The 24,583-nt window shown below is 43.9% G+C and overlaps 1 protein-coding gene across 2 annotated transcripts in view; it reads right to left on the reverse strand.

Annotated features, from left to right (window-relative positions):
- The window catches only part of rasgef1ba (RasGEF domain family, member 1Ba), a 141,501-nt gene that overhangs the window by 46,847 nt on the left and 70,071 nt on the right, over nucleotides 1-24,583 (reverse strand). For both annotated transcript variants that reach the window (XM_085963437.1, XM_085963429.1), the window contains 3 exons: nucleotides 10,498-10,593; nucleotides 10,241-10,343; nucleotides 6,278-6,357 (listed from right to left, as the gene is read on the reverse strand). In XM_085963437.1, coding sequence (XP_085819563.1) covers nucleotides 6,278-6,357; nucleotides 10,241-10,343; nucleotides 10,498-10,593 — 279 coding nt within the window. The remainder of the gene's footprint in view (nucleotides 1-6,277; nucleotides 6,358-10,240; nucleotides 10,344-10,497; nucleotides 10,594-24,583) is intronic.

A 24,583-nucleotide genomic window follows, 5' to 3' on the forward strand; every position in this document is an offset into this window, starting at 1 on the left:
AGTGCGCTCAGTCATTTCTTGATATCATGTGGAGTGAATCGAATTGGCTGAAGACTGGCTTCTGTGATGGTGGGGACCTCAGGAGGAGACCGATATGGATCATCCACTCAGCACTTCTGGATGAAGATAGTTGCAAACGCTTCAGCTTTGTCTTTTGCACTCACCTGCTGGGCTCCACCATAATTGAGAATGGGGATATTCATCGAGCCTCCTCCTCCCGTTAGTTGTTTAATTGTCCACCACCATTCACGACTGGATGTGGCAGGACTGCAGAGCTTTGATCTGATCCATTGATTGTGGGATCACTTAGCCCTGCCTATAGCATGCTGCTTCTGCTTTTTAGCATGCATGTAATCCTGTGTTGCAGCTTCCCCAGGTTGGCACCTCATTTTTAGGTATGTCTGGTGCTGCTCCTGGCATGCTCTTCTACACTCCTTATTGAACCAGGGTTGGTCCCCTGGCTTGATGGTAATGGTAGAGTGAGGGATATGCCAGGCCATGAGGTTACAGATTGTGATGGCATACAGTTCTGCTGCTGCTGATGGCCCACAGCGCCTCATGCATGTCCAGTTTTGAGCTGCTAGACCTGTTCTGAATCTATCCCATTAGCATGGTGGTAGAGCCACACAACACGATGAAGGGTGTCCTCTGTGTGAAGATGGGACTTCGTCTCCACAATGACTGTGCGGTGGTCACTGCTACCAATACGGTCATCGACAGATGCATCTGCGTCAGCTAATTTGGTGAGGATGAGGTCAAGTAGGTTTTTCCCTCGTGTTGGTTCTCTCACCACCCGTCACAGGCCCAGGCTGACAGTTATACCCTTCAGGACTCGGCCAGCTCGGCCAGTAGTGGTGCTACCGAGCCACTCTTGGTGATGGACATTGAAGTCCCCCACCCAGAGTACATTCTGTGCTCTTGCTTCTTCCAAGTGATGTTCAACATGGAGGAGTACTGATTTATCAGCTGAGGGAGGGCGGTAGGAGGCTTCTTTGCCCATGCTTGACCTGAAACCATGAGACTTCATGGGGTCCGGAGTTAATGTTGAGGACTCCCAGGGCCACTCCTTCCCAAATGTATACCACTGTGCCGCCACCCCTGGTGGGTCTGTCCTGCCAGTGGGACAGGGCATACCCAGGGATGGTGATGGAGGAGTTTGAGTCTTGAAAAAAGAGGGCTGAGGGGTGACCTAATAGAGGTTTTTAAAATTATGAAAAGTTTTGATAGAGTGGATACAGAGAGAATGTTTCCACTTGTGGGGAAGAGCATAACTAGAGGCCATCAATATAAGATAGTCACCAAGAAATCCAATAGGGAATTCAGAAGAAACTTCTTTACCCAGAGAGTGGTGAGAATGTCGAACTCGCTACCACAGGGACTGGTTAAAGTGAAAAGTATAGATGGATTTAAGGGGAGGCTGGACAAGCATATGAGGGAGAAGGAAATAGAGAGTTATGCTGATAGATTTAGATGAGGAAATACAGGAGGAGGCTCGAGTGGAGCATAAATGTCGATATGGACTGGTTGGGCCGAATGACCTATGTAATCCTATGTAAGTAAATATAAAATATACTTTTATAAAATTTATTTTAATATAAATTGAATCTTACAGTCAACAGGAGAACTTTTATTTGAGTTGGGTCAATCTTTAGTGTATAAACATATCAGAGTTGCTTTACAGATGTTTCTAATCATGATTTGACATGATTTTATGATCTCGACAGGACCATTTGGTGAAGATAAAGTACATCATCACAGAGCAGGGGATAAAAATTGGCAGATGATAGAGTACCACCTAGCAACCAACTTAAAGATCAATTTTGGCAAAGGCTTTCCCATTCTTAAATAGGGGATGATGTATGGAACCTAATGAGATAAGAAAATAATAATTGATTTTTTTTAAACTATAACTTATGTTATGTTTTAGCTTGTTCAATGGATGCAGAAAGTGAACATCCAAAGTTTACAAAAAATATTTGTGTTGCATGTACTAGCAAGTATTTTCCTACATATGGAATAATTTTATACTGTTGTGAAATATCAAAATGAAAGCAAAAATTAATAAAACAGCAGTCCCAGAAGTTTAATCACCAGCAATCCGGGTCCAAATTGCACTCAAAATTGCGCTAGTTTTCTGAAATGAAGTTATGGTTCAAGTTGCCACTCAAACTCATTTACATAATCACAAATGTAAAATCTTCCATGAATCAATCGGGCAGCATTTTAGAATGTAATTCTTTATTTTTCTTGCATTAAAAAATATTCCTTGATATATTTACTAATGATAATCTGGTGCAGTTTTATTAATACAGCTGAAAATGGGTTTATCACAAAAAATAAGCATTTTAATAAGGCTGTCTCGTCCACCACCTGTGAATAACCCATAAGCACATAAGAAATAGGAGCAGGAGTAGGCCATTTGATGCTTCGAGCCTGCTCCACCAATCAATAAGATCATGGCTGATCTTCTACCTCAACTTCACTTCCCCACCCTATCCCCGTATCCCTTGATTTCCTTAGTATCCAAAAATCTATCGCTCTCTGTCTTGAATAAACTCAACGACTGAGCATCCACTGCCCTCTGGAGTAGAGAATTCCAAAGATTTGCGACCCATTGAGTGAAGAAATTTCTCCTCATCTCAGTCCTAAATGGCTGACCCCTTATTCTGAGATTGTGACCTCTAGTTCTAGACTCCCCAGCTAGGGCATCCTCTCAGCATCTACCCTGTCAAGCCCTATAAGAATTTTACATGTTTCAATGAGATCAACTTTCACTCTTTTAAACTCTAGACCTAGTCTACTCAATCTCTCCTCATAGGACAATCCCCCCATCCCAGGAATCAGTCGAGTGAACTTTCATTGCACTCCCTCTAAGGCAAGTAAGGAGACCAAAACTGTACACAATACTCCAGGTGTGGTCTCATCAAAGCCTTATATAATTGCAGTAAGACTTCTTTACTCTTATATTCCAATCCCTTTCTGATAAAGCATTTGCTTTCCTAATTGCTGGCTGTATCTGCATGTTAACATTCTGCGATTTGTGTGCAAGGACACCCAGGTCCCTCTGAATATCAACAATTCCCAGTCTCTCACCTTTTAAAAAATATTCTGTTTTCTATTTCTCCACATTATTTTCCATCTGCCACATTCTTGCCCACTCATTTAACCAGTCTATATCCCTTTGAAGCCTCTTTGCATCCTCCTCACAGCTTACTTTCCCACCTAGCTATGTATCGTCAGCAAACTTGGATACATTACACTTGGTCCCCTCATCTAAGTCGATGGGCCAGAAATTGGTGAACAGGGCTTGCCGCGCGTGCAAGCCCCGTATATGCACTTACCCCGCGCTACTGCCGATCAGCTCCAGGGACGCCTGGACTTGGTGTTTGAAAAAGAAGAATCCCGGGCAGCGTATGACGTCACGCCGCCCAGGAGTGCAGCCAGCGCGAAGCCAGGAGCGTGCAGTGCAAGTGAGACACGCCCCTTGAGGTCTCAGTTTCACTGGACACGCCCCCAATGTTTCTGTCAAGCTGCTAAGCATTTTTACATGCAAAGCAGCAGTTTAAATAGGTTTTTGGAAGTTTTTTGAAGATTTTGGTAACTTTTATAAACTTTTTAAAATGTTTACATTATTTTGAGTAATCTGAAGTAGTTTTAAAGAGAATTAAAGCAATTTAAAGACTTTTAAAAGCCCTAAAAGAATTTTTTTAATTACATTTATTTATTTAGCAATGTCGTCGTCATACGTGTCTTCACACTGTTCCCTTTGGGGAACTGTATGAAGTGGTGGAAGGATTTATGGCCATGATTAACGCTCATTCCGTGACCGTAACCATCTTTGAACCAGCCATTAGGGCGGTTAGTCCTATGGCGGGAGGGTTTTACGGGCTCCGACAAGCTATACAAGGAGGGGGGGCCACCCACACCCACGGACGCAAATATCCCACTGGATGTCAACCCAGAATTTAGAGCCGGAGCTCCGACTCCACCTGCCGGGATTGTCTGGAGCGGGGTTCGAAACCCTACCCTGATCTGGCCCAGCGGCGGGGATCCTACCGCTATGACAAAGGCCCAATCCGATTAGCAACGTGAAATGGCAGCATAGGGCTCCAGTCACGGGGAGGGAAAAGGCGCAGGAAACGTATGGGTGTCACCTTTTGTGCGGAGTGGGCCTTTTGCGTAGCAGTAAGCATCCCCGCTGCTGGGCCAGAAGGAGTAGGGTTTTGAACCCCACTCCAGACAGTCCCAGCAAGTGGAGTCGGAGCTCCAACTTTAAATTCTGGGTGGACATCCAGCGGGATACTTGCGTCCATGGGTGTTGGTGGCCCCCCCCCCCTCAGATGGGTTGTGGGAGCCCGTAAAACCCTCCCGCCATAGGACTAACCACCCTAATGGCTGGTTCAAAGATGGTTACGGTCACGGAATGAGCGTTAATCACGGCCATAAATCCTTCCACCACTTCATACAGTTCCCCAAAGGGAACAGTGTGAGGATACGTACGATGATGACCTCTTGCGCAATGCACCTCCTTGGACCCTCAGTCGCATGATGCGAGGGGGCAAGTCGTGCAATTGTTAAATTTTTCATTTTATTGACATGTAAAATGTTGGCCCAGTAATTCCCTTCCAAATGCGCGAGTACGGTCGGGGTACTTACGCATCTGGCCGGATGAAATGCCGGTTTTCAGCATGCACAGTGCATGTGGGGAAAACCGGCATTTCCTGTCCTCTGAACGAAGGGGTTCAGAGGCAGAACGCGTGCGACTGCACAGGCAGCGCATGCGCAGTATAATTCGCCGCTTTCATTAATGCTTTCAGTGAGGTCAAGTCATTACAACTTACACATGAAAAAAGCATGGGTACAGTTGCTCCAGAGGCTGCGGAGGAAGATATTTATTATCGTGGAACTTCTGAAAGTATGTATGTCTGTATATATTCCTTTGCGTGTTATGTATATATTCCTTTACTTATGTGTATGAATGTATTATTTAATTATGACTTTCAGAGAAAGTAACTTATTGGAAAATCATAATTAAAAACATACATTCATACACATTAGTAAAGGAATATAAAACATATACATACATATACGTAAAGGAATATATGTGGACATACATACATAACTCATTCTCACATTCCATTCACACAGCCACAATTGCTCCTTCTACCTACCGTTCTGAAAACCCTCTAAAAAAAAATTTAAACTTTAAAACTTACTTAAAATTTCTTAAAATAACTTCCCTCCCTTTCCCAAACAAAAATATTGCATTTCAGAAGCTCCACGATAAAATATATCTTCCTCCGCAGCCAATGAACAACTTTACACTTGCTTTTTTCAAGTGTAACTTCTAAGGACTTACCCTCACTGAATCCATCATTGAAATCCACAAAGTTCACTGCGCAAGCGCTGCCTGTGCAGTCGCACGCGCTGTGAATACACCACGGGTCTGGAAATGCCGGCGTTCCCCGCATGCGCTGTTCCTGCTGAACGCCGGCATTTCCAACGGCCAGATGCGTGAGTACCCCGACCGTACTCACGCTTCTGGCCGCGAATTTCTGGCCCATTGATGCAGATTGTAAATAGCTGAGGTCCAAGCATTGACCCTTATGGTACACCACTTGTTACAACCCAATTTTAAATAACTGGAAATAATTTTTAAAAATTATACAGAACCATTTACTGGTTTCATTGGTGTACAGTAGTCAGTTTCTTAGTAAATTAAATATTTTTTAATATTTAAAAGCTTTTAAAAAGTATCTATTAGTGCCCTTGCCCCTAAATAAAAAGCTTAATTTTAAGAGCCTCCTCGACGGGCCGCAAATGAGTGCAATTATTGGAAACTTGCCATGGTGATTAATGTACCCTAGGGACATGGCCAGTTTTGTGGGTGGGGCCTGCCTCCAGTGAGATGTTTTTTAAACCAGTGCAGAAGATCGCGGAAATTCAATTTGCTCTGGACGTAACTTGGTCTTGAAATTCCCTGAACTTTTGCGCTGGTTTGGCCAATTTCAGGCAAACCTAGTGGAAACTCTACCCCTATGTTTTGACTGAAAAAGCAGTATTAGAGCCACTGAAAACATATTTTACACAAAAAAACACACCATTATGTACAGGTCATAAATATTACCCGATGCATCTCAGTAAATTTGAGCTAGTAGATGAACAGAAATTGTAATTCACTGAGAGGTGTCTGGTACTTTTATTTACCTGACTTTCATAATTATCTTTGTTGTGGTTAAAGTAGACTGCAGCTACATATTGTACTAGTGGTACTTACCTCAAGGATGTCAAACTTGGCTGTTTTGATTTTTGCCCAGGTTTTCTTTAGTCTGGAAACAGGGCTCATGTTCATGCCAGCTGAAAAGAGACAAATTGAGATCACACTGTTTAGTTAATGCACTACAGAAGGACAAGCTCCCTCAGTCAATAACATGCACCCAAACTTATTGTGAAGAGAGAGATTAACAACATGATTTCTAGGAATAATTGAGGTATACTTCTCTGATAATGTGTAGCTCAGTGGTATGAACTAGAATATTGTAGTGTCCACCAAAAATATGATAGGATGCAGTTCTTTATACTCACGCTGTATTTTAATCAAATGTTCATTACAGTTTACCATGTAGCTTTTGATAAAATATGCAACCTGATGGCAAGGGATATTAAGTAATTATGCAGGTTTCACACACAGCATGCATCAAGAGCTACTCATGCCGGCCCCTCCAGCTTGTGGCTACAGTGTTAGAAATTATTCTCATTATCGTTATGAGAGTTGGTTAGGGATATGTACAGAATTGTGTACTATTGGTACTATGTACGTGTTGTTCAATACTGGTGGCTTTAAGATAGACAATGATTACAGTTCAGCTAAAAATTTAGTCAATAAATGTTACTTTATGATTTACTCCAATCACAGTTCAGAGGAAAGACCTCCTACATCTACCTACTGAGTCTAAGATTTTCACAAGGTTGGTACTAATCACCTATCATTCTCAATAGACAATAAAAACATAGGCCAGAATTTTAATATGGAGGCGGGGTGGCTAAAAAGTGTTCGGGAAACCTGGGAGAATGGGTTTCCTGCAGGCCCTGCTGAATTTAACGGCAGCGCCTGATTTACATTTAAAAAGTCTGTTTCCAACCCGCAGCCAGCCAGCTGGAAAGGCTAGCTGGCTGTGGGCGGGTAGGCCTACGGCACTAGGCCACAGAGAGGAGGGAAGGAGGGATTGGGTGGGGTGTGATCGGGGGCCAGAGGAGCATTGAGGGGGGGGGAAATCGGGGCCAAAGGAGCATCGGGGCTGGAGGAGGGAGTCTGCGAAGGCAATCGGGGGCCTGAGGGGGGAATCAGAGGCTTCCTGGGTGGATTGGAGGCATCGTGGGGGGGATCAGAGGCCTTGTGGGGCAGACTGAAGGCCTCGTGGTGGAGGGGGGGGGGGCGGTTCGGAGGCCTCGGGGGCGGGATCGAAGGCCTCGGGGAGGTCTCCAATTGTGGTGGTAGGGTGTGTCAAGAACACTGGATCCAACAGGTAAGTGTAAAGGCACTTAACTCCTGGATCCAGCAGTCCTTGCCTTACTTTAGCTGGTGGGTTCCTCGATGCCTGAGAAATCCGACCAGCCACAGTGAAATTTAAAATGCTGGTTAAATCTGAGGCATGCCAGCCTCATTATAATATTTATAAAGGGCGACCTGCCTCCTGGGAGCGGGTTGGCTGCCCGTCCCCTGTCCCACCTCCATTAAAACCGGAAGTGGGCAAGGTGGTGGGGGGGGAGGGGGTTGGCGGGTTGGGGTCAGGATTCAGATTTTTAACACTTTAACCTCCCACCCGATCCCTATCCACCTGTTTATTGGGGTAAAAATTCCCCCCATAGTATATGGGTTGTGTCAATATTCAATATTACCCGGTATATCAATTGACCTGCATCAAGCCTCCCACTGAGTTCAGGTGATCATGATCCAAATCTATCTTTTTTTATATATTAGAATATCTCCTGTGGCATTGCTCGTGGCAAGTCGGATGAGATAACCTTTTATAATAACCAGCGGTTACACCATGTAATGTACAGTGCATTATTATGTGGCTAAAGAATCTGTGTTTATACTAGCCTGTGTCTTTATGGTCACAAATTATAATTGCTGTAAATACAATTATCCTGAGGCCAATTAGAGGTTAAGTTCTATCAGCAAGAGAAGTTTGCAGGCATCTGTAACATGACTGCCTATCTTTCTCTTTTTATTCATACATTTGACATTTTGATGTGTGAAACCAGAAGTGCTATGTTTATACATCTAGTACTGGATCCTCCATGGTGTTACCCATAAGAACCCTAGGGTCTGTGATTTTTCGCTACTAATCTTGATTGTCCCTTTAAGACCATTGCTTAAGTACTCCCTGTCAGGAAATGGTATAAACAAGCTTGTGGGGTCAATGACAGGGCAACTGCGTGTAAATGTATTGGCTTGAGGTTGGAAGATCATGAAAGGCCTGGTTTATTTATAATATTTAATCTGGCATAGCAACAGGACAACAGTAACAAGGACAGATATCACAAAACTTCCACTCTAATATTTGGTGGGATTACAGAAACACTTAAAATAAGATATCATAAAACAAGAAAAAGCCATATGCTTCATTAAAGTCTTTCTTTCCACAGATCATACATAATTAACATATCAACCCAATCCATTTATTGTCCTAAAGACAAGTTCTGCAATGTTTCTCCCTGCTATGCTCAGGAAAAATGTACAAACCCCAAAATACTTATTCACCCCTGACCTTTCTTGGCATAGCACTTCCATTGCTCCCAGTAGTTCAGGAACCATTATTAGGTTCTATAACGCTGTACTTATAACCATCAATCACATTTCTAACTAGATATGTCTTTATCCAGCCTTTTTAAAGTTTAAAAAATAGAGTTATTTGCTTTAGCTGGTGATCTAATCCACACACATTTTATTCTGTTGGGGGAAGAAATGTCTTCTAATTTCAAGTGTTGCTTGAAACTTGCTAATTTTATATTTATATTCTACAACTCAATGTCCACAATCCAAATTGAATAACCTGCCTGCACCTACATCATCTTTTATTTTCAGTGTGTTGAAACTTGGATTGTATCTGCACTCAATCTTTTTTTTGAATGAAAATAATCAGTTCATTGAGTCTGCCTTCATAACAGAGATCTCTAAGGCCTCAAATCATCCGTGTCACTCATCTCTTGGACCATTTCCAATGCATCAATGTCATTTTGAAGGTAAGGTGCTCACAATTTCCAAATGTTGTTTTATATGTGGCCCAACCAATGATCTATAAAATGTTAGTGTAATTTGTTTTGACTAATACTCAAATGCCCTTGAGATACAACCCAGTACAGGAAACTCTTTGGTATCCAGCACTGCCGGTTGATCAAAAATTCCGGACGACGGAGAGGGTTATCTACCGAGGCTATTTTTAACAAAGAAAAATAAAAAAATCAAGAAATGTGCAGTATACAGTAATTGGGTACTCACCTACAGAATGTTGTGTTAAATGGATGGTGGAAGATGCTTGATTAAGTACAGTACTGCCAGTTGAGGGTAATGCAATGCAATGACTACCAGCAGTGTGGGAGACACACGGTACCCCTGTAAAATGGCAGATCAGAAGTGACTACCGGCAGCGCGGGAGAGTCAGACTCCTGTTATAGGGTTATTAGAAGCCGAGTAGTGGCAGTTTGGAGAACTACCCCGACTGACTAACTCGGCCACCGCGGGAGACTCGGCAACATTGCCGGTTATTGAGGTGTTGTTTTCGGAGTGAGAATTTTACCGGTTAATAGAGGATTCCGGATATTTAGATGCCATTTAAACGAGAGTTTCCTGTACATGATTAGCTTTGTTGATAACATTGCATTAACTTAGCTCAAAAGACATAAATTTTATAGCAGCATTTTGTTAAAAGTCCCCAGTGTCAAAGTTACTGACAATTTAAATCTAATAAGCTTACGTGATACATCCTTCCAGAATTAATAGGTTGTTGTTTTTTTTAATTTTATTTTCTGAATATTAAGCTCATAATCAATAGCTTATCTGGGTGCTCTCATTGTTTGGCATCTGTCTAGATACCAATGCTGCTGACTAATTATAATTTAGAAAGCGTATGATGGACACATTTTACAAATAATACCGTCAGAATCTAATGAGAATCTACAAACTTGATTGATCTGTCCTGTATGCATTAAATCTTAGTTTATGAGCAATACTCACAAATAATTGCCATCAAGGAATTGAAGTTGCCGATGTTAAAGCACTCCCGAGCTACATCTATGAAATATTCTATTACTCGTGCCCTGTGCTTCTTCTTCACTGGCTGTGAATGACAGAGGAGAAAATTGGACTTCAGATGAAACAGTACCTTTCACTAAAGGGAACTGACAGTTGAAATGCATAATAATGAGAAACAATTATTGTGACAGGCACAAAGAAAGGACTCCAATGTCGAAACGTGGTAAGAGCTGACTCACCATGCAGATCTCTGTTGCTACTAGATAGCTCAGTCGGTTAAACCACTCTACGTACGCTTCCAGGTTGCTTGTTTTTTTCAAATCATTAAAACAGGTCTGAAAAGTAAAAAGTAAATGCAAACAAGTTTTCGCATGGAAAACGTAGAATCAGCATATTCCATCTCATTTTAAGAATAAAAGCATAAGCAACCCTTACAAAAACATGCCGGCAAATAGTATTGCTAGATAAAGGACATGTCATATACGTATATGGCTGACAATTCACAAGTGGATTATGATCTTTTCATAAATGGAGGAGTTAATATCACATGGTTGGCCATGGCATATTTCATTCTAACCAACTAAAGATAAAGGCATTCGAATGTCAAAATAATATATAACATTTGGGGGGAGAAATTGTCCTAGATGGCCATTTGGGGCGTTAACTGGAAAAAGTGCTAATGATTCTGAGCCCCACCTAAATTCCATGACATCGCCTCAGGAAGGGAAATGAGCGCTAAAGTCCTCAGTGGGGCACTACAGGCGCACTAACACCAGAGAGCTGCCGAATTTCAGGTGAGTTCCAAACAAATTTGATCACTCGCACTGCTTCTTTCCAGCTCTTAAAAGGAAGCTTCGATCATTCACCAGATGCTCATTTTCAGCTCTGCTTGCTTCGAGGAGAACAAACACATACTGTAGACCCTTTTTATTACTCGGAGAAGAACTGCCTAATAACCAACACCATCTATGGCTCAAGCCACAGATAGAGAGAGAGCTTTACCAACGTTGCGATGGAGACATTGGTTGCTGGCATCCAATCTCAGACTGCTCTCATACACTCTCAGCTGGATGCCATGCCATCGTAGCTGGGTCCACCACAGTGCAACCGGGGAGCTCACAGTGTAGCAGCAACACACCAACCTGTGCTCCAGCAGATTGGTGGGGATCCTGAGCTGCTGCCCCGGAGGAATGCCAGTGGGCCAGTGGAGCAGGAAGCTGCTGTCCTCTCTCAGGATGTCAGCATTCCTGATCCCACCACTGCCACTCTGCCATTGCATTTGGCGATGCCCATCATCCAGCCAGCCCTGACTGCTGCCGCCCAGCCTGAGTTGGTGCAGTGTACAGTGGGCCTTCCACGCACACAGCTAGTGTAGGACATCCAGCACGGCCATCTGTAATATCTGCCACCGACACTCAGCAGCCTTACACCAGCTGTTCTGCAGCCACAGGGGAGACACTATGTAGGAGCACTAGACTAGTTAAAGGGATTGTAAAGAGGGGAGGTAAGGGTTTGCACAAGGGTGAGTAGTCAATGGTGATGATGTATATATGTGTAGATTGGTTTATGATTAATGTATTATTATATTTTTGCACATTTGGTGCAGTTTCCCATTTCAATTTTGGGATCAGCAATGGATTGACAAATTGCTGGCATGATGGCGATGTACTCAGCAACTGGCAAGATGACTGGAAATCACTGGGAGCGATCTCTAATAAGCCGGTCATGGACCTCCCTTCCAGATGGAGGATGGAGTGCGTGCCTCCTCCGACCACACTGCTGATCTTCCTGGTCCTCCTGCTCCTCTTCTTCATCCTCGTCCTCATCCTCCTTTTCTCCCTCCTCCTCTCCCTCCTCTTGAGGTGGTGCGGCTATGCCTAGTGGCAAGGCCTGCACCCTCATGATCGCCAGGTTGTGCAGCATGCAGCAGACGACCACGAACAGTGACACTCGCTGAGCCGAGTACTGGAGGGCTCCTCCCGAGCGGTCAAGGCAACGATGCTCGATGATGTTCCTGGTGGCAGCATGGCTCTCATTATATGAGTGCTGGGCAGGAGTGTTGGGGTTGCGGAGGGGAGTCATGAGCTAGGTGGAGAGCGGATAGCCCTTGTCTCCCAGCAGCCAGCTGGTAGCATTATGTGGCAGCTTGAACAGATCTGGCACACCGGTCTGGCGCAGGATGAAGGCATTGTGGCTGCTGCAATGATAGCGGGCAATGATGGTCAGGATTCGCCGTGTGTGGTCGCATACCAACTGTACATTAAGTGAGTGGAATCCATTGCAGTTACGGAAGATCTCAGGGTTGTCATGAGGTGCCTGCAAAGCGACGTGGGTGCAATCAATGGCACTCTGCACCACGGGGAAGCCCGCTATCCTGACAAACCCACATGCACGCTCCAGCTGTTTCTTTCTGCTCATGGGGAACGAGGTGTACTCCCTTCTCCTTCTGTATAGGGCATCTGTTACCTGGCGGATGGAGCAATGGACGGCAAAGATGGTGGAGATGTCGCCTGTGGAAGACTGGAATGATCTGCTGACGTAGAAGTTTAGCGCGATGGTGATCTTGACTGCCACTGAGAGAGCCGTGCTGACACTGTTGTGAGGCTGGAGTTCTGGCTACAGGAGGTTTCAGATCTCTGTGACCATGTCCTTACTGAAGCGCAGCCTTCTAAGACACAGCTTCTCACTGAAGTTCAGGTATGAGAACTGCTGCCGGTACACTCTGGGGGGGGTAAGGCCTCCTGATGACAGCCCTGTTGGCTCTCCTACCTCTGGCCACATTTTGTACTCTCTCTCTGTGCCTCAGATGCCTCTTACAGTGACGCCAGAGGGCAAGGTCCAGAAGTACAGCCCCCATCAAACAATTGAAATATATAAATCTCAAATCACACACTAATGCAAATGAAGATTCTTTATTCAGCAGCAAACTCTGAAATCTCAAAAATGCTTCCAATAATCAAAAGGGCTCTTTGTTTTTGAGCAGTAAAAAGTTCGATGGCATGGCCGACACAAAAAATAACCGGAATATAAAATATATTAATCCAGAAATTCGGGTCTGCACGGCTGAGTACGCATGGGGTACTCACCCGTAAGCCCAATGGAAGTGCCGGATTCCTGCATGCACTGCGCATGCGTGGGAAACCGGCACTTCCGTTATCCTGAAAGAAGGGGTTCAGAGGTCGAACGTGTGCGCAGGAGAGGCTGCGCGTGCGCATCAAACTTCGTTTTTTTGCAGGTTTTCCCGGGAAGGTAAGTCTCCAGAGGTTAGACATGTAAAAAGCAGTCGCAAGGCTTGCTTTTTACAAGGTAAGTGGCGAATTAATTAAAATTAAAACATTTTTTCCGCAGGTTTATTATTTGTAAATACTTTAAAGAAAGGTAAGTTTATTTTTTTCGCCCCATTAGAAAATAAAATTATTTTTTTCAAAAATTTAAATTATTGTTTAAAATAGTTATTTCATGTAATTTATAGTTTATTAAAAAAATGTGATTTAAAAAAAAATGTATTTGAAGATTTAGTGATGTTTTGGGGCTTGTAGTATTTATAGGTTTGACAACCCTTCCTGTCAAACTTATGAATGAAGCATTCCCTGCTACCATTGGCTCTCCATGGCCCACATGATCCCAGGGGACGCATCGAACTAACTGCGCCCCTGGGATACGCAAGCACTGTGTGCCGGCAGTTGGAGGAGGCCCAGGATCGGAATTCCACGGGAGCCCACAGCTCAACGGCCGGCGCACAAAGTAAGTGCAGGTCGGGGGCTTGCACCCGCGGGAAGCCCCCGACCCGAATTTCTGGGCCAATATGTATTCTGACGATCAAGGTTAAAAAAACACAAATCAGCAAAACTTGAGCAAATACATTTTTAATCTGCCCTATTTGCATTTGTGCATTTCAGCAAATTTCAACTGTTTTTTGAAAATGTTTCATCGTAACAGTCTTATGGAGAAATGCCAGAGCAATATGCTATATTTTCACAGGCATAATATCACAATGGCAAAGCGCTATCAGGAAGCACCATCAACTGATTCTTTTGGTGCTATGAAAACAAGGGGGCGAAATTCCCTTTAAATAGCGCTCCTCCACAGGCCTCCTGACTGGAAAACGTCTGCCGAACCTGTCGCAAAAAAGAAGAGGTGCACAGGCAGGCGAAAAGGGGGAATTTTGCATCGGGAGCACTAATGGGGCGATGCGGCCGGAGATGATGTCATGATTTCAGGGCGCAGCAGATCGGGGTGAAAGCCAGTAGCGCCCATCGGAGGCACAAGCGAGGGGAATTTCGCCCCCTTGTTTTCATAGCACCTAAAGAATCAGTTGATGGTGCTTCCTGATAGCGCTTTGCCATTGTGATATTATGCCTGTGAAAATATGACATATTGCTCTGGCATTCCTCCATAAGACCGTTACGATGAAACATTTTCAAAAAACAGTTGAAATTTGCTGAAATGCACAAATGCAAATAGGGCAGATTAAAAATGTATTTGCTCAAGATTTGCTGATTTGTGTTTTTTTAATCTTGATCTTCAGAATACACAATATATTTTATATATTAAAAACAATGAGTGGCCTTAACATTCTGTTGGAAGGGCACCTGCGGGTGGTGTGTTAGCATAACATTATGTGAGCTCATAGAAACATAGAAGATAGGAGCAGGAGTAGGCCATTCGGCCCTTCGAGCCTGCTCCGCCATTCAATGAGATCATGGCTGATCATCCAAATTCAGTACCCTGTCCCTGCCTTCTCCCCATATCCCTTGATCCCTTTAGCCTTAAGAAATATATCCAACTCTTTCTTGAATATATTTAATGAACTGGCCTCCACCGCCCTCTGTGGCAGAGAATTTCACAGGTTCACCACTCTCTGGGTGAAGAAATTCCTCCTCATTTCAGTCCTAAATGGCTTACTCCTTATCCTTAAGACTATGACCCTTGGTTCTGGACTCCCCGGCCATCAGAAACATCCTTCCTGCATCTAGTCTGTCCAGGCCTGACAGAATTTTATAGGTTTCGATGAGATCCCCTCTCAATCTTCTAAACTCCAGTGAGTATAAGCCCAATCGACACAATCTCTCCTCATACGTCATTCCTGCCATCCCAGGTATCAGCCTGGTGAATCTTCGCTGCACTCCTTCCATGGCAAGAACGTAAGGTGACCAAAACTGCACACAATACTCGTGGTGCGGTCTCACCAAGGCCCTATACAGCTGTAGCAAGACATCCTTGTTCCTGTACTCGAACCCTCTTGCTACAAAGGCCAACATACCATTTGCCTTCTTATCCGCCTGCTGCACCTGCATGCTTACCTTCAGCGACTGGTGCACAAGAACACCCAGGTCTCTTTGCACTTCCCCTTCTCCCAATCTATTGCCATTCAAATAATAATCTGCCTTCCTATTTTTGCCACCAAAGTGGATAACCTCACATTTATCCACATTATAGTGCATTTGCCATGTTTCTGCCCAATCACCCAACCTGTCCAAATCGTACTGGAGTTTCACGACATCCTCCTCACAGCTTACCCTCCCACCCAGCTTTGTGTCGTCTGCAAATTTGGAGATATTATATCCAATTCCCTCGTCCAGATCATTAATGTTACATGACAGGCCTGCAATGTTCAGGAGAAATCAATTAACATGGTAATTGAAAATCAGAAGACCAGAAACTGAAGCAGAAATCCAAAGAATGTTAGGGAACACCTGAACAAGGAACCCTGTTACTGGAAAGAGAATAGTAACTGTGAACAATAAACAGTTAAATGGACAACCTTAAAAGCCGATTTTGGCATATCCACGAAAAGCGCAAATAAAGAAAAAAGTGGCATCCAAACCTAACAGGAAGAGAACAGAAGATCAGGAAGTAGAAGCAACCCAAAAGCACATGCATCAGTAGCGAACATCCTCTGAAATTCCATTCACAAAAGCAGCCTTTGAGAAACTCTCGCGATAGCACAAAAACCCCGAAAGCACAATAGAAGTCAAAGTGGAATGCAAAAGGAGTGAAACTGAATGAAAGATTGACACAGAACCCAAACACACACTAAGCAAAGACCATTGTAACCCTCCCAATTTAGCAAGTTATGGCTCCCAACCCCGTCACCCTGACTCCAGTCTGACTCTCCAATTCTCACCCTCATCCCTCCCTCTCCTCTATCCTTCCTCATTCCCCTCCTCCCCTCACCTCCTCTCTCTCTCTGCCTTCCTTCCTTCTCTTCCTATTCTACTCTCCTCCTTCCACCTCTCCTTTTCTCCACTCCCATTTTCTACTTTCCCCCTCTGCGCTCCTTCTCTCCCTTCTTCTCCTCTCCCCTCCATCCTTTCCTCCTCTCCCTACAATTCCCAGGATATCTATCTTCAAAAGTGTCCAATGAAAAGAAGTTACTAATGAAGTCTGATTTAAATCCACCTTTATACTACACCTACTGGTATATAGCTGACATTACAGTATTTGTGTAGCCTCACCAACAGGGAAAGTACATGCATTTCACGCTATGGACTCTATTGACTGGGGTGAAAGAACTTGTGTATGCCTATTGAAACAGAGCAGTCAGTTTCACTCAGAAGAAATAAAATGGTGGTAAACCAGAATGCTCAAGTTTTAAGTAAAACATGAGCATTGTGTCACCTGCAGTTATGCTGCAGCCTGTGTGTAAACATATCAATGCAAGACCTCCTGTTGGAGGTAGCCTCAAGCAAGCACTGCCAACAGTTATTACACTGGCACAATAAAAATCTGGCTAAGTTGGTTGAGGCAATGAGTAACTAAGTAATACAGACCAGGGAGGTCCCAGGTTGGATTCCCAGACCATGTGTGGTTGGCTGGTCATAGGCAGGGCAGCAGTAATGGTACTAGAATTGGCCTCAGACCCTATGGATGCAAATTTGGCCAGGGTTCCTGCCCATGATCATTATCCAGTGACCTGATCCTTGCTGGAAGTGTGCACATGGACATCAGATGAGAACAGGACTGAGTTTGGCTCTTATGGTTCCTGCGGTTAAATAGCCTACTGATGTCCTGTCCAGGCGCACACAAACAGTCATCGTATAATCCGCTGGCAGAGCCTCACGAGTGCTCCTGAAATTAGACCCCAGCAAGGAATGAGTCAATGCCCTCATGAGAGGAGACATGTTGGCAGAGAAAGGAAATATTTCTTTAAAGATATTGAGATACTAGCACCAAAAGTGCTGCATTACTTTATTGCCTTTACTGCTTTAAAACACAGTAACATTTTGAAATTAAGAAAGGTGATTTTTAAAATGGTATTGTTCAGAAACATGGAAAGCAAAGTTCTTCCAGCTCTACCCCAACAATGCCTCTTAACTCCAGGTTCAGAGATACACCCCTTACTTTTTCTCATTAAGAATATTGGGGAAGGAATAAGACCCACAGTGCAGTAAACCAAAAAGGTCAAAAAGAGTAGGAGCGAAGATGAAACAAGTCAAAAATAAATGATTAGGTGGTGCCAAACTTGGGTCTTAAAAGCCTGCAGACTATAGAAGGAATGGAGGGTTGAGGTAGGTAAGGAGTGTACGGATAACCGTAGCTGTCGTAAAGACAGCGGGGTTTGATTGACAGCTGGTTGACAGCTGGCATCATATCCGGGGGCGGGATCCGACGCCATCTTGGCCATGCTTGAGGTACTGTACTAGGAGACATAGAGTCAGGATTGAATAAATGGCACTCCACTACAACTGCTTGGGGGACTCATAATTACGTTATTAAGATAACATTACATGGTACCAGGATTTATAGAACTCACGATAAGGACATACTACAACAATGGAAAGAATAAAACCTCCGGCTAGCCTGCAACTAGAAGGAAATGTGGATGAAAATTGGCGTGTCTTCAAGCAACGCTTTCTTCTCTACCTCACAGCGATTGATGCTTCGACTAGCTCTGGAACACGTAAAGTAGCTTTGTTGCTAACAGTGGCTGGCTCGCAGGCAATCGAGCTGTTTAATACATTTACGTTTGCAACCAAAGATGATAAAAATGATCTGGACAAGGTGATAGAACGGTTCACCGAATACTACACTCCAAAAAAGAATGAAACGTATGAGTGATTCGTGTTTCGCTCCCGCGTGCAAAAGCAAGGAGAATCCTTTGATGTTTTTTTGACGGACTTGAAAATAAAAGCACAAACATGCAACTTTAGGGACCTGAAGGTGATACGCGATCAAGTCGTTTTTGGAATACTCGACAAGAAGGTGGAGAGAATGCTTAGAGACAATGACCTAAATTTGGATGCAGCAGTGAAAATATGTCATGCTAGTGAACTCTCAGCCATGCACATGAAAACTTTCGAAGGGAGCAGCACAGCGGCGGGCGGGAGCGCCCTGGGGCTGAAAAACCTGCCGGTGGATGTGGTACACAAAAGGGACACAAGAGGGCCCACGGAGTTCAAGATGATGACGCCTTACGAATGCAGGGGGTGCGGTAATAAACACGTAGCCAGACAGTGTCCTGCTTATGGGAAGAACTGTGCAAAATGTAAAGGCAGGAATCACTTTGCCAAGATGTGTTTTTGGGAAGATAAAACTGAAGGTAAAAAGACAGTGCATTCTATTGAGACTGAAGAGACAGGCGCAGAGACTTTGTTTGTTGGAATGGTGCAAAATGAGTCAAAACAGGGCAAAAATGCTGATGAAGTGCACTCTGTAGGTCCAAAGACTGAAGTTTGGATAGCTCCCTTGCTGGTAAATGGCACCATTGTTCCCTTTAAGCTAGATACAGGTGCTAAGGCAAACCTCATAAGTTGGAGTGATGCACGGAATATCAAAGTGCGACCTAAAATACTGAACAAGACAGTGTCTTTGAAGGCATACAATGGACAAAGCATTGGAACAAAAGGAACGTGTAGGCTGAATGTTAAGGTAAAAAATCACATTCACCCTTTGACCTTTATTATGGTGCCTGAAGGACATGAGTCACTGTTAGGGGATAAGGCCTGTGTGGATTTGGGCTTGGTAAAACAAGTCTATACTATCAATGAACTGAACTGTGTGCAGAGTGCCCCCCAAGATAGTACAAATCTGACTCATGAGACTATAGCACACAAATATGCAGATGTATTTCAGGGTTTCGGAGCACTGCCCCTTACATACTCCATCAAACTGAGAGAGGATGCACAACCTGTGATTCACACACCCAGGAGAGTTCCAGTGGCTCTCCGTGAAAAACTGAGGAAAGAGCTAGACCGCATGGAGGGACTAGCTGTCATAAAGAAGATTGAGGAACCGACTGACTGGGTAAATTCCATGGTCTGCGTCAATTCAAAGAAAACTGATAAATTGCGTGTCTGTATGGATCCCAAGGACCTTAACGCCAATATCAAAAGAGAGCACTACCAAATTCCAAAGAGAGAGGAAATAGTCAGCGAAATGACAGAAGCGAAAGTCTTCTCCAAGATGGACGCCTCGCATGGTTTCTGGCAGTTGAAACTTGATGAAGAAAGTGCTAAGCTGTGCACTTTTAACACCCCGTTTGGTTGATACTCCTACCAGCGTCTGCCCTTTGGTATTAGCTCCGCCCCAGAAATCTTTCACAGAGCAATGGAGCAAATCATCGAGGGCCTGGAGGGAGTGCGGGTGTACGTAGATGATCTGGTAGTATGGGGCTCCACTCAGGGGGAGCACGACACCAGACTGGAGAAAACACTTCAGAGAATACAGCAGTATGGACTCAAACTAAATAAAGACAAATGTCAGTTCAGTGTCAATGAAATCACATTCCTCGGAGACAAGATCTCTACAGAGGGGATTCAGCCAGACAAGTCAAAGGTAAAGGCTATACATGACATGGAGAAACCAAAGGACAAGAAAGGGGTTCAGCGGGCCCTTGGCATGGTTAACTACCTAGGAAAATTCATTCCAAATCTAGCAGTGAAAACTGTTCATCTGAGAAAACTGCTGCACCAAGAGACAGAGTTCCAATGGGGACATGAACATGAGCACGTGAACCCCTACTGAAGTTCTTCTGCCCTAAAAAGAGGACGAAAGTGTCCACAGATGCCTCTAAGAATGGATTAGGGGCTGTCCTTCTACAGGAAGATGAAGGAGAATGGCGACCAGTGGCATATGCGTCACGCTCCATGACGGCTACAGAGTGCCGGTACGCGCAAATCGAGAAGGAGTGCCTTGGCTTGGCATTTGGGTGTGAAAAATGTCATACCTACATCTATGGTCTTCCCAAGGTTATCCTAGAAACGAACCATAAGCCACTGCTAGGGATCGCAAAGAAGAATCTGTGTGACATGTCACCACGGATACAACGCCTAATGATGAGACTTCAACATTACGATTTTGAGCTAACATATGTGCCAGGGACACAAATGTTCATTGCAGACACACTATCCAGGGCTGTGCCTTACGCCAAACAAAACAGTGAATCAGAAGAGGATGTGGCTCTTCATGTGGATATGGTCTACGCAGCATTGCCCGCCACACAGGAACAACTATCAGTGATAGTCACAGAGACATCAAAGGACCCAGTCCTGAGTAAAGTAATGAGAAATCTTCAAGAGGGCTGGAAGAAAGGATTATGTAAACAATATTATCACATTCAGTCTGAGCTCCCTGTGGTCAATGGACTACTGCTTAAGTGTGACAGGATAGTAGTGCCCACCTCTATGTGACGAGAAATGTTCAACAGGATACATGAAGGGCACCTGGGTGCAGAAAAGTCAAAAAGGAGAGCACATGAGGCACTCTACTGGCCAAACATGAACTCCGATATTGACCAGTTGATCAGCGAGTGTGCTACATGTCAGGAGTATCACTACAAGCAAACAAAAGAGCCCCTCATTACCACAGAGCTCCCATCACAACCTTGGGAAAAGGTCGGAACTGATATATTTCACTATGAAGGAAAAGACTATTTGTTAGTTATTGATTATTATTCCAATTATCCAGAGATGGCTCTCTTGTCCAGTACCACATCAAGAGCTGTGATAACTCGCCTGAAGTCAATCTTTGCCAGGCAGGGCATCCCTCTAACCCTGGTCTCTGATAATGGCCCTCCCTATGCCAGTCATGAGTTTCAGTCATTTGCTTCAGAGTGTGAGTTTAATCATGTAACCTCCAGTCCGCTCTATCCTCAGGCTAATGGAAAAGCGGAGAAGGGGGTACAGATTGTGAAAAGACTATTAAAGAAAGCAGCACACAGCAACACTGACCCATATCTGGCCCTGATGTCGTACAGGGCGGGCCCGCTAGCAAGTGGATAGTCTCCAGCTGAGCTCTTACTGGGTCGGAAAATCCGTACACGACTTCCCAGTTATGTCACACCTGACCACAGAGATGAGGTGTGGGCAGACAAGGCTCGGAAACTACAACAGAAACAAAAAACACTTCATGACCGCACAGCCACTACACTAGTGCCTCTACAGGAGAAGGATATAGTTTGCATTGAAGGGCCTGAGTCATGGCCTAAAAGAGCCACCGTTCTACAACAGGTCACCCCCAGGTCATACAGTGTCATGACAGAGAACGGCAATGTGTTTTGCAGAAACAGGAGGCACCTACTGAAAACCACAGAGACCTTTCAGCCTCAGGAGGACAGAGAGGATGACGAGATGAGGGAAATGCCACAAAGAGACGAGATGAGGGAAATGCCACAAAGTGACAAAGGACACAGTAGTGATAATGTGACAAGGGACCTGTGTGGTACAGACATGAACTTAAGGGATACAACTGGGGTGGGTCAGCAAACACCCGTTCAGCCACGCAGATCACAGCGCACCAGAAAGCCTGTAGTTAAACTTGACCTGTAGACAGGGATTGATAAGACTGTAAACAGTTAATGGACTCCTGGTTGTGGGTAAGTTTTATACCTACCTGCAATTAGTTCAACGGTGTAGTTACACTGACTGTTTCTATATGATGTTAACAAGTGTTCTATGTGTTATGTTATGTTATGTTGTTACTGTGTTGTGTCTTCATTGAAGGGGGAAGATGTACGGATAACCGTAGCTGTCGTAAAGACAGCGGGGTTTGATTGACAGCTGGTTGACGGCTGACGTCATATCCGGGGGCGGGATCCGACGCCATCTTGGCCATGCTTGAGGTACTGTACTAGGAGACACAGAGTCAGGACTGAATAAATGGCACTCCACTACAACTGCTTGGGAGACTCGTAATTACGTTATTAAGATAACATTACAAGGAGTTTACATAATTTTAAGATCCTGGAAAAGAATGGGTTGAGCAGGAAACTGTTCCACAGATCTTGGTTTCAGCCTGTTTTTACTGCAAAAGCTGAACCACCCACTGATTCCGTTCTTGCTATCATAAACGAGGCATAAAACATAACTTGTACCATTAGCAGGCCAGTTTCCTCCAAAATTCATGTAATGTCAATTCAACCAGCAGGGTTTGGATTTTGAATGGTGACTCCAAAAATGTGCAAAATGAATGAATATCGTGCACTGCAAGTCTTATCAACTGAAGCCATTATCCCACTCTGTCTAGTTCTGGGCTTGGCAAAAGGCAACAACATTAGTTGCTATGCAAAGTTCAACAGTGCGGTCCGCTAGATATCACATTCCCTCTGTAAAAGAGGCTGACAGTAGCTTCGGTGTTTTCATTTGGTCAGATACAGCATAGAAGTACTGATATCATACGGCAATGTTGGAGCCACTTACTACCCTGGATTTAACTCATTGTATAAATTGCACATCTTATGACTGTATGACTGTTTAAGTCTGCAATTTTTTTTATACAGTGGCCAGGCTAATGCTATTTTTAAGTGTACTACTGCTCGCCAAATCATTCTCATTCTCTTTAATCATAGCCAAAAAGAGCAGCATAGTGAACAGCCTGGGATTGGCATTGCATATAATGTAAGGTATCTACAGGCCGAGGCTGCATAATCTGTAATTTTCTGCTGCTAACCACAATTAGAAATAAACACAGCTGTTTACTATAATATGGCACAGTGTGATGACTACTTTTTCTAATTCAGGTGCAGCTAGTAAAATTCACTCAATAAAATGGTTAGGAAATAAACAGAGAACACAATTGACTCGTGTGTAGTTCTTTTTTCCCTCCAGTTTTGCTTCCTCTGTTTCCTGAAACCCTGATTTGTGTTGAGGTGTGGCTCCACAGTTGGGCAGCTCACCAAAGTGGCCATTGTTGTGGTTTGAGCCTCAGTGGTGAGTGTCTCAAGCTGTTTATCCACAGGAGGCCTACAGCCAGGCCAGATTTTTCCACACCCATATTCTACCCACATGCAGCTTCAGCAACGGTCACTGGGTAACAAGCAGGAGCAGGAATCATAGTTAATTTCTTTCGCTCCATAGCTTAAGGATACTGAGACAAACTATCCGTTGTTACCACTGCCCTGGCCGAGATCAAGCAACAACAGCCCGTTCTGGTCTCTTTGGTGAATGTCACACTGGGCTTTGCATTTACCTAAGTCTTTATCGGAGCTTGTGTCAATGTTTTTATTATCCATATAGATGTGATCTATCAGAATGATAGAAAAGATAGCAACAATGGAGATTATTTGGCACATTGGGCCTGTCCTGATGCTAAGTCTTTAACGTTAGCTATTTAACCTAATCCTATTTCCCTGCTCTTTCCCCAAATCCTTTTCTATTCTTTCTTTTCAAATACTTAATCAATTCCCTTTTAAATGCTGGTGTAATCTCTCTGCCTCTTACCTTATTCAGGAATAAAATAAAACTCTTATTTTCTCTTTAATACCATTTTTTGTTTGCAATGGGAGAAAAAAACTTAATGATATACTAGAAGGCTCTTTGTGGCATTGTGACAAAATTGAGGATTTCAGTAGCATAATTTATATAACTTAGGATAGACGGAGTAAATGTGATTTAAAAGTTGGCTTCAGACAGCTGCATCTCTGACATTTGTGCGGCAGTGATGATCAACACTCCTGACCTAAAGGACAATCAGACTGTAGTAACAGGAGCTGTCTGTACTGGGAGGATTTTCTTTGTTTTGTCAACACCTCCCTTCAGAAATTAATAAGATCAAAAGTTGATTGGCTAGAACTGGCTGTTTGAAATGTTAATGAATGTGGATCAAAGAAATTGCAGAAAAGTTGGGATTAAAAAGGTACATTAAAAACCGACTGTAAGTACAGCTGGAAAGTAAGCACTTGAGCTGAAGAACAACGAAGACAGTATTAATTTGTAACTGCGGTGAGGACAATATTAAACTATACCCAAATAACAACAGAAAATGCTGGAAAAACTCAGCAGGCCAAGCAACATCCGTGGAGAGAGAAATAGAGTCTACGGGCTCGATTATAACGCAGCCGACAGGCGGGCTTTGAGGCATGTGGGGGGTTAAAATCGGCAAACCTGT

The sequence above is a fragment of the Somniosus microcephalus genome, chromosome 2, assembly GCF_052327205.1.
Source record: "Somniosus microcephalus isolate GS21.2 chromosome 2, FLI_Smic_1.0, whole genome shotgun sequence".
NCBI classification, from domain to species: domain Eukaryota; kingdom Metazoa; phylum Chordata; class Chondrichthyes; order Squaliformes; family Somniosidae; genus Somniosus; species Somniosus microcephalus.